The sequence below is a fragment of the Triticum dicoccoides genome, chromosome 4B (genome assembly GCF_002162155.2).
Source record: "Triticum dicoccoides isolate Atlit2015 ecotype Zavitan chromosome 4B, WEW_v2.0, whole genome shotgun sequence".
Lineage (NCBI taxonomy): Eukaryota > Viridiplantae > Streptophyta > Magnoliopsida > Poales > Poaceae > Triticum > Triticum dicoccoides.
The window spans coordinates 645,757,532-645,768,270 of record NC_041387.1 but is presented as its reverse complement, the minus strand read 5'-3'; the positions used below and the strand labels follow the sequence as shown (position 1 = coordinate 645,768,270).

Below are 10,739 nucleotides of genomic sequence, written 5' to 3'. Positions count from 1 at the left end.
CCATTTCATCTTGGGAGCCGACTGGTGAGTACCACAAATGCCCTCATGTACCTCTCCCATAGCAACTCTTGCTTGGTCCTTATCCAAGCATTTTAAAAGAACATCATCAACTGTTCGGCGATAAAGGTCATCATCCCTCATAGTATATTTAAAAGCCATACGCCGAACAGCCCTGTCCACCCTTTCACTCGGATTGTGCAAGTAAGCAACAATGGGCTTCCTCCAGTCGGAATTGTCATCTGCACTAGATTTTTTGTTAATGACCGAATCAGTGGGTTCTGGTTCGGCCTCTTCTATACTGGTAACACAAGACATCGGACTTTGAGCAATATGAAACATGCCATGATCAACATGATATCCAGATGCTTGCTGTGCCAACTCATTTGCTTTCCAATTGTCATGTCTAGATATATGTGCAATGCTAAAAAAATCCAAAGTAGAAATTATATCTAGACATCTATCAAGATAAACATTAAGTGATTCGTCCAAACACTGAAAGACTTTAGATATTTGCTGCACTACTAGTAACGAATCACCGTAAGCCTCAATATGTGTAACACCTATAGCAAGTAACATCTCTAGGCCGAATAACAGTGCTTCATATTCGGCTTGATTGTTTGTGCAAAAATATTCTAAACGGCATGAGGCTTCAAAAACAGCACCATGAGGAGATATATAAACAATACCAACACCTTGGCCATTGCTACAAACTGAACCGTCAAAGTATAATCTCCATGGTACTAATGAAACAAGGTTCATATCAGCATCATGCTTGTCATTAATCCGATGTTCAACAATGAAATTAGCAACAATTTGGCCTTTCATGGATTTTAGAGATTCATAAGCCAAATCATATTCAATCAAAGCATAAGCCCACTTGCCAATTCTACCACTAAGAATTGGCCTATGCAACATGTATTTAATGACATCGGTTTGACAAGCTACTACACAAGCACTCGGCACTAAATAATATCTCATCTTTGTGCAAGCATAATATCAGCATAGACATAATTTCTCAATAAATGTATACCTTGTCTCTGCGTCCAATAAGCGGCGGCTCAAATAAGTGATGGCATGCTCTTTTCCTTCGGTCTCTTGAGTTAGAACAGCACCAATAACTCCTTCCTCTGCTGCAATGTAAAGTCTGAAGGGTTCCCTATGCTTGGGTGCTCTCATCACCGGAGGAGTGCACAAATAATTCTTGATCATATCAAATGCTTCTTGCTGTTTTGCCCCCCAAGTGAAATCGGCATCATTCTTTAACCGAGTGATAGGAGTAAATGCATCAACTTTCCCTGATAGATTAGCTATGAACCTTCTCAAATAATTGACCTTGCCAAGGAACTTTTGCATATCTCTCTTGCATGTTGGAGCCTCCACTTTCTGTATAGCCTCTATCTTTTTGGGATCAATCTCTATGCCGAAACCCAAAAACTTGCCAGCTGACAAGCCGAAAGCACACTTCAAAGGATTCATCTTCAGTCCATACTTTTTCATTCTTTCAAAAGCTAAACGCAAATCGGCCAAGTGAGATTCAAAAGCATCCGATTTGACAACAATATCATCAATATAAACTTCAAGTATGATACCGAGTAAATCATGAAAAATCAAATTCATAGCCCTTTGATATGTGGCTCCAGCATTTTTTAATCCAAATGTCATCACTGTCCACTCGAATAAACCAAGGAAACCAGGACATCGGAAAGCTGTTTTGTACATGTCCTCTTCAGCCATAAAAATTTGATTGTATCCGGCATTACCATCTAGAAAGCTAATAACCTTATGTCCAGAAGCATCATTAATAAGCATATCGTCTATTGGCATGGGATACTCATCTTTGGGTGTAGCCCTATTCAAATCTCTGAAGTCAATGCACACCCTCAACTTGCCGGATCCCTTCTTCTCCACTGGGACAATGTTAGAAATCCACTCGGCATACCTGCAAGGTCGAATGAACTTAGCTTCAAGCAGTCGACCGATCTCTTCCTTGATCCGGTCATATGTTTTCGGATTAAACTTTCTGGCCGATTGTTTATAAGGTCTAAAACCGGCCTTTATAGGCAACCGATGCTCCACTAGCTCTCGGCTCAACCCTGGCATCTCATGATATTCCCATGCAAAGAAACAAACATATTCTTTCAATATCTCAATTAATTTAGCCTTACAATCGGCTTTCAAATTTTTGTTTATAAATGTCGGTCGAGTGACTGAACCATCTCCAATATCTATCTCTTCTAATGGATCCGCCGATGTAAAACCTTGTCCAAGTTTATCCATGTCATCCAACTCCTCTATAGACTCATACATATCGTCCTCACTGGACCGATATTTTACAAGACGTTTTTGTAACCACTCGGAACTAGAATCCATTAAAACATATCAAACCTTGGAGCCGATTGCATTCAGTCGGCTTTAAAGACACGGGCACAAAACCATTCTTGGTCGCGCTGAGAAAATCAAACTCTGATAAGTCACGTCCCGTCAAGCAAGTAGCATTGGGATGTTGCCAATCCACAGATGCATCGGCCAAAGCAACACAGGCCGAGTTATCCGCATGAATGACTTCCACTTCATCATCAACCCACTGAATCAAAAACTGGTGCATAGTGGATGGCACGCACTGGTTTGCATGAACCCAATCACGGCCTAGTATAACGTTGTAGTTACCTTGCACCTCAGCGACAAAGAATGCAGTAGCCAAAGTTTTGCTTCCGACTGTAAGCTCCACATACATCACACCTTTGGCTTCAGTTCTCTCTTTGCCTTCAAACCCGTTGAGCACCATATTGGTCTTGATCAATTCTTCATCGGGCAAACCCAATTTCCTGAAGACCGAATAGGGCATAAGATTTACCACAGCACCACCATCAACAAGCATTCGACTGAGTGGTGATCCATTGATATGACCTCTGAGATACAACGGTTTCAAATGTGTTACTGGTTCTTTTGGTTTCTCGAATATTGCCTTTTTAGGGCCAAAATCCAATTGAGCCACTTCCCCTTCCTCATCTACAGCACGAAACTCAGCAGGTAAGTAATATACCATATTGATATCCATACCTTCATGGACCGGTGTAGACTCATAGTCCAAGTGGATCGACCGATTCTGAAATCTGGTCAAGTGAAGGAGAAGTAAGAAGTGTTGCAGACGATGTAATAGTTGTCGCATCGTCCTTCTTGGGTGGTGTAGGCACTTCTGTGATAGATGTAGAAGCTGATGTATCTTGTATTTGTTTAGGCCTCCACACTTGTTTTGCTGGAACCATGGGCCGAGTGTCATTGAACAACTTATCCCTTTGCTTCTCGGCCTCCTGCTCTGCCATCTCTTGACTCCTTAACCTCTGTAGTTTCCTCTTATGTGTCTTTGTTAGCCCTGGAGGACACCACTTTGGTCGAGTGTATTTAGCATCTCTCACCTTTACTTGGCTGGTGCTTGCTTCATGGTCATTAGCCGAGTGCTTTGGCACGATAGCAAGTATCGGCTCAGTCGAGTGGTTATGGAAAGTCGGCTGCTGTATGGGGAATGTTTCGGTGCCCAAGATAAGTGAGTCGATATCCATTTTCTCCTTGCCTTTTCCCGACTCAACTGCTGCAACACTTGGTGACTTAACACGCCATTCTTTTCGACTTTCCAGATGCATGAAATTTCCATTCGGGTGCACCTTTTTACTCAGATGGAATCCACACGGATGGGCGTCACTCTGATGAAATCCACTCGGATGGAACTCACTCGGATGGATTTCACTCGGATGAAATCTACCCATCCATATTTTTTCATTTGGATAGCTTCCACCTGGGTGCATTCTTACACTAGGATAGTTTCCACTCGGTCGCATATGTTGACCAGCCGACTGATAGTCACCAATGTTCAGTCGTCCATTATATGAGTAATCAAGTCGATTCCACACAAATTGCCTCTGCTCTTCTGAAAACTGTGCCCTTGGTCCACTCGGTTTCACATACTGAGTGAATATATCATCTAATGGTGACCTTGGTCGTTTCAAGTATGATGGCCGGTTAGAGCTGGAACCAGCCGACTGATTAGCATATTTGGACAGCAACATATCAAAAGTTGGCTTGATCCGCTTGCGTTACACTTTAGCTTCATTCCTCTTCCATTTGCCAACTTCTGGACTCTTGGGCTTGACAAAATTAATTCGAGTGTCCTGCTGCACCTGTGTTTGCCCCCCGAGTGTAGGATTCTTGATGGTGATCTTGATCACTTCCTTGCCATCGGGTTGCTTATCAAGCACAACATGTCTCCCCAAAACCTTGTCGCCCTCCTTGTCTTTCCTGGGCTCACCAACAATGACATTAGCTTTATTAGCAGATTCGGCTACCTCCGGCCGAATGAGCAGCTTCTTCCCTTCTAAATCCATGGTGTTCATTGGAAAGGGCTGTTTATCAACTTGCATCTCATAAAAGTTCAATCGTCCGTCATTAATGGCCGATTGTATCTGTCGTCGAAAAACATTGCAATCGTTAGTAGCATGAGAAAAAGAATTATGATACTTGCAATAAGCACGCCGTTTCAGCTCTTCAAACGGCGGTAAAGTATGAGATATTCTAATAATCTTAGCCTGCAGCAAAGCATCAAATATTCTATCACACTTAGCAATGTTAAAAGTAAACATCATCTCTTCATCACGATTCTTATGAATCGGTTTTAGATCATTGCAAGTAAAGGGTTTGGCCTTAGATGGCCAAACAAATTCAGTAGCAAAAACATCACCCTCATCGTCCGAGTGATCACTATCATATTCCACCATATTCATCTTTGGACGATCGGCTTTGTACCTATGCACTTCTTTGAGATCTTTGCTTCGGCTTTCCTGAGCCAAAGCCCTTTGTAAGACTTGGTTAATATTTAAGAACTCATAGCCCTCTAGCTTTTCTCTAATGGGAGTTCTTAAACCACTCAACACTAGGTCTGCCAAGTCTCTCTCGGTTATCACCAAACTAAAACATCGGTTTTTCGTTTCTCTGAATCTCTTGACGTAATCGGAGACCGATTCATCATGCTTATGTTTAACCGATGTTAGATGTGACAACTTGAGTTCATTGTCGCCGCTGTAAAAGTGATCATGAAATTTCTGCTCTAGCTGCGACCAAACTCGAATGGAACCATGTGGTAAAGAAGAAAACCATGAAAATGCGGTACCAGTTAATGATAAAGGAAATAAACGCACTTTCAACTCATTTAGTGAGCCTGCTTCACCTAATTGTGCCAACTATTGACTAACATGCTCCCATGTGGTTTTTGTGCCCTCTCCATTGAACTTAACAAAATCTGGAATTTTATATCCTAGAGGGCACTCGATGGCATCAAAGTACTCGGGGTACGGCTTTTGGTAAATCCGATTCCGAGGTAACTCAACCCCAAAATTCTCTCGAAGCATCTTAGCCATCTCCTCTCTAAGATTAGCTAGACCATCATCCATAGTGGACGATGAAACTTGTGGCAGTGGCATAGGAGGAGTAGGACTACTAGTTGTAGGTAGGAACTGTGGCATGTATGTCGACCCATAATTTGCTAGTGGTTGAGTGGTTGTAGTTGTAGGTAAGGTTGGGTTCGGCGTTGCCACCGAACCTGGCATGCTCATAATAGGATTAATGGGTGCAGCCACAATCTGATTTGTTTGGGTAGGATAATAAGCCATCGGCACGGGAGGCGCCGATGCAATAGGTAAAGCCAGATTAGGGTTTTGCACACTAGCAGCTACACCATCATTACCACTAGTCGATTGAGATGTATTCTTCTGAGCATTAATATTTTCTATGAAAGTTTGATAGACTAGATTGTTACCATCAGCAATACGACTTTCAATCTCAGCCCACTGCTCAGGAGAAAAGGTAGTACTCACAGAAGGTTTAACCTGCTCGGCTTGAAGAGGAGGGAACTTGATTTCTTCAATCGGAGTGATGTTGCCTTGGCGATCCTTCTTGAACTTTGCAAGGAACTCTTGCAAATCCTTCTCTTCACGCGCCTTCTTGTACTCCTCATAGACTTGGCGATGATCAGCCGATATCTCATCAAGACTGGGCTTAATGATGTTATCGGCGTCTACCTCGGATGGCTTGGGAAGATCGGACATGGTGGATCATGATGATTGATCTTCGTGTCCCCAGCGTAGTCGCCAAAAAGTGTGTTGACACACGAACACGTCACGTGTACCCTCGACGCCGGGGGTGATGCACCGCAGCTCACGTCAAAGGAGACCCGACCGACAGCGCGATACGCAAGACAGTCCGGGCGCTTTTGCAAACCCGAAAACCCCACACCCCCGGGAGGGACCCCGTCAGGGAGTGCGGCGGCTATGGGCTGCCCTAGGTCGATTCGCTCGCCCCTAGAGCCTCGAGATTCGCAGCTCTCAAACACGAAGAACAGCGAAGAACGAGAGAGAAAAACGATGGAGAGATAAAACGTAGACTTGAAAAAGTAGTATATTGATTTGTTCGATTGTGTGTTGTTCAATCGGCCGTCACCCCCAACATATATAAGAGGCGGCTGGACTTCCCGTACAAGTAAAGGGTTCATCTAGGCTTTCCCTACAAGAAAAATTACATCAATTCGCGTCCTAGAGTCCTAGTTCTATTCCAACTCGGATTCAGTCTGAATCTGGCCCAAACTCTGTCTTCCTTCTTGCGCGGGCCGCCAAGCTTGCATACGATCTCCGATTAAGACGGCCCAAATATCAAACTTGTGCGCCTCGATGATACGAACAACTCTCGTGTTGATTACTTTTTCAAATAAGGCCATCTTGAATACTCTTCGAGGTCATCTTTACCTTCCAGTCGGACTCGGTCTTGCAGTAGACTGGATCATCCGAGTCTCGTAGTGAACTTGTAGGCCATATACTATCTTTGATGATGATGACTCCAAAACCAAAGTTTACCGTCTTGACGATATGCATAACTTCTGTATTGAACACTTCTTCATCCGAGGTCATCTTGATAAACTTTCGGGCACATGTTCAGTTTCACTCGGATTCGAGCTCATCCACTCGGATATTAGAGACTTTCACTCGGACCATCCGACTCGACCTTTTCACTCGGAAAACAATCTTTCACTCGGATGACTATATTTTCACTCGGAAGACAAACTTTTACTTGATCGATAAGTTTTCACTCGACCTTTTACTCGATCTTTAGGTTTTCACTCGACCTTTTACTCGATCGGTAGGTTTTCACTCGACCTTTTACTCGATCGTTAGGTTTTCACTCGACCTTTTACTCGATCGTTAGGTTTTCACTCGACCTTTTACTCGATCGGTAGGTTTTCACGAACTTTTACTCGATCTGTAGGTTTTCACTCGACCTTTTACTCGATCGGTAAGTTTTCACTCGACCTTTTACTCCATCGGTAGGTTTTCACTCGGATGGTAAAACTTTCCACTCGGATTTCCCGACTGAAAAGACAGCCTGATCTTGATTTGCCTCTCCAGGTTGCATATGACCTCGGATTGAGACAAATTGTATATGAAAATCGATCGGCTCGACGAGACGAAACTTTTTCATGTTGAAAGTTTTTCCATCCAAGGCCATCCAGAAGGCCGAATTGCTCACGCATTGTATCACACACTTATTAACATGTGTCTGGTGTCGAGTGTAATATTTTGGTCTTTGGTAGGGCTGGTCTGTATTGATTGTAACTTTTGCATACAAACTCGGATTGAGATGATTTATATATCAAAATTGATTGCTTCGACGAGACAAAGACAATTCCTTTAGAGTACTCCTTCATCCGAGGTCGTCTCGAAGGCATGATCGGCCGAAAACCACTCGGAATATTGAATTCTGCCATTCGGAATATAATTTCGGCCCCTAAGAATAGAGTCGGACGATGATAACCTAAACATCAAAATTGTTCCACTCGGTGATGTGAAACTTTTTATGCTGAAAACCCTTTCACTCTGTACCTTGCCAAAATCAGGCGTCAACACTCCGCTGCGCCACTTGTGCCTTTTTGGCGCATATAAACGTACTACTACTGTAGTACACTCGTGGAATCACATGGGTGCAGAAAGAGATACGGAGAACGACTGGCCAGCTTGTCACGCATGTGGCAACCTCTCACTCGTACCTGCTGAAACATGAAACTACTTTTGCTCAAACTAAGCAACAGAGAGTTTGCTTGTTTGGTCTATCGGCCGTACTACGCACGATGCAGACCATAGTTCACTGGCAAAATTAGTAGTCCACGGACCCGCTGATTTCCATTAACAAGCGCCATAACCTTGTTCATTACGATAAAATTAGTAGTGGAAACGACCAACAAAAGCAGTATTCATCCACTGCTTATTACAGTACAGAAAGACAACCTAAAGACAGTTTTCTTCCAACAATCCGAATTCTTTTTCAGTTTGCAATCCTTGCATATGCATGTCGTCTCGCCATCTTCAGCGTCCGGACTCCACAAGCCTTCCTTGCATTAACTAGCTATTCATACAAAATAGCCGAGGCCTCAGATTACTATACAGCATCTTCAGCTTCCGGACAGAAACTCCTCAAGTCTTGCTTTAATTATCTCACTGCAACAGCATCGTCATTCGTAAGAAATCTGAGTCTAAACCGTCCGCATCGCGTCTCTAATTTTTTAAATGGAAATCTTCTCCCCACGAGGACACGATCGATACACAAACTTACGGTGCGACGATTGAAAAAAGGTATTGTCTCAAAATGAAATCACCTGCGCAATATGAGAGCAGCCTGACTAGAGGCGCAGCTCCAGGTCCAGAGCCTCGCCGGCGCCACTTGCGAACGAGGCCCTTGACCAGCCCGCCATGCCGTCGCGGCCACCGAACGGGTCCTGGAGCAGCGTGTGCTCCGCGAAGCGTGGAGCGTCACTGCCTCGCCCCCACCTCTCAGGCTTGCAGGCGTCGGAGGCTGGCGCCGCCTCCACGCCACCGCCGTGCGAGGCCACGGAAGTGCACATGAACCGGCCGGCGCTTGAATCGCACGACGGCCCGGTGGACGCCCTCGCGACGGCGGCGCCCCGGGATGGGCTGTCGTTGTTGTTGTAGGGGTCGCAGAGGAAGCCGGCGAGGCGGTCCTTGCGGTGGGCGTTCTGGTGGCCGCCGAGCGCCTGCGACTTGATGAACGTCTTGTCGCAGAACAGGCACTGGAACAGCCGCACCGTCCTGCCGTCCACGCGCGCCGTCGGTGCAACCTCCTCGTCCCGGTCTTGGCTGCTGTCCTCTGAGGACAACGCCAGCGACAGATCCGGCACCACCGCCGCCGCTGCCGCTTGCACATGGAACCACGACGACGTGGCCTTCTCCATCGAGGTAACAGTTGAGCTCAGGTGGCTGCTGTTGCAGTGTCAGGAGCACAACAACACAACACAAGGATATTGGCGAGAGAACTGATGATAGCTAGAAATGGTAACGGCGGCGCCTCTACAATGGGAAAGAGGAGTGTGAAACAAGCTATGGACTCGAAACCTCGACCTACTACCTTATAATGAGATGGCTTTCAACAGGTATAAATATAGGAATAAACACTCAAAAAAACACAGAAATAAATAATTATATTTTGCTGCCAACTAATTTCAACTAATGGGAAAGAAGAGTGTTGAAACAAGCTACGGACTCGCCCGACCTTAGAATGAGATTTTTTTTTTTAGAAAAGGAGGAGGACCCCCGACCTCTGCATCTGGACGATGCATGCAGCCACTTTATTAATTATTCACACAAGACCTTACAAAGTGATACAACAGTAAGACAAAAGCCACCGTCTAGGCAACATCCGTCGCTACTCCTATCCAGTTGATGAATGGATGCTGATAGTCTGGGCCTAATAGCAACCAGACCTCGCAGCCAAACCTAACATCTAAGACCTGAGGTCCCAACCAGAACGCCTGTCGGGTATGGGGCACCCATCAGTCCGACGCACTTCTCAACCAGGACGCCTGTCGGGTATGAGGCCGCCGCAGCCACCTGCCACCAATCCATCTTCAGTGTTGTACTGTTGCATCCACCTTGCCCGGCCTCTCTGCCATCGATGCCACCATGACGCTAGACAACGTCATCCTCCTGCCCAAGTCCCTCGCCACACATCGGACGCCGAGTCTCCACTGTGCCACGCCGCCGAGAGATGCCACCATTAATGTGTAGGATGAAGCACCGCTCCACCAAATAATCCGTCCACTGGTCCCTCGAGCCCGTGCACACCTTCAAGAATAACGCCACAAGAGGGAAACGACACAATAATGTCGCTATCATCCGATCTACTGATCTAGGGTTTCCACCGGAGGTAGCAAATAGTGGCCTGGAACGTCTCAACAGCGATGCCTTCAACAAGGGAACGACACTGAATAGTGCCGCCATCGCCGGCCTCGGCAGCAGCCGTGAGCAGGTCTTCACCCAGATCTATTCCAATGGCCTCCATCAAGCTTCTTGTGCACGGATCGTCCAACACCGAGGCCGCTGCATCGCCCATCGCGAGTCCACAGCCGCCGACACATCCTCCGCCGTCCAGGGGCCGCCGCCCTAGGATCCAGCCCTCGCTGGCCGTCGAGTCCTGCCGCCGCACGCCCGATGCGCATCGGACCGGGACACCGCCGGCCGTGACCAGGCCCCGGCCAGATCTGGGAAGAGGAATCAACCTCCACCGCAGCATCTAGCCACGCGTCGGAACATCCAAGCGCCGCCGGCCACCGGCTAGCGCCCGTCATGGAGCCCCGCACCCCTAGGTCTCCACGACCGCAAGTCCAGATCGAAGCTCCCGCGGCCCTCCTC

The 10,739-nt window shown here is 46.3% G+C and overlaps 1 protein-coding gene across 1 annotated transcript; it reads right to left on the bottom strand.

Moving 5' to 3' along the window:
- Positions 1–8,234: 8,234 nt before the first annotated feature.
- Positions 8,235–9,423, bottom strand: LOC119294157 (zinc finger protein 3-like). The gene is made up of 2 exons (XM_037572406.1): positions 8,690–9,423; positions 8,235–8,531 (listed from the first exon to the last, which is right to left on the bottom strand). The coding sequence occupies exon 1, from the start codon at positions 9,281–9,283 to the stop codon at positions 8,714–8,716; it is 570 nt and encodes a 189-aa protein (XP_037428303.1). The 5' UTR covers positions 9,284–9,423; the 3' UTR covers positions 8,235–8,531; positions 8,690–8,713.
- Between the last annotated feature and the right edge of the window lie 1,316 nt (positions 9,424–10,739).

Excerpts from the sequence above, each read along its gene's own strand:
- LOC119294157 (XM_037572406.1), bottom strand. The coding sequence starts at position 9,283 with ATGGAGAAGGCCACGTCGTCGTGGTTCCATGTGCAAGCGGCAGCGGCG.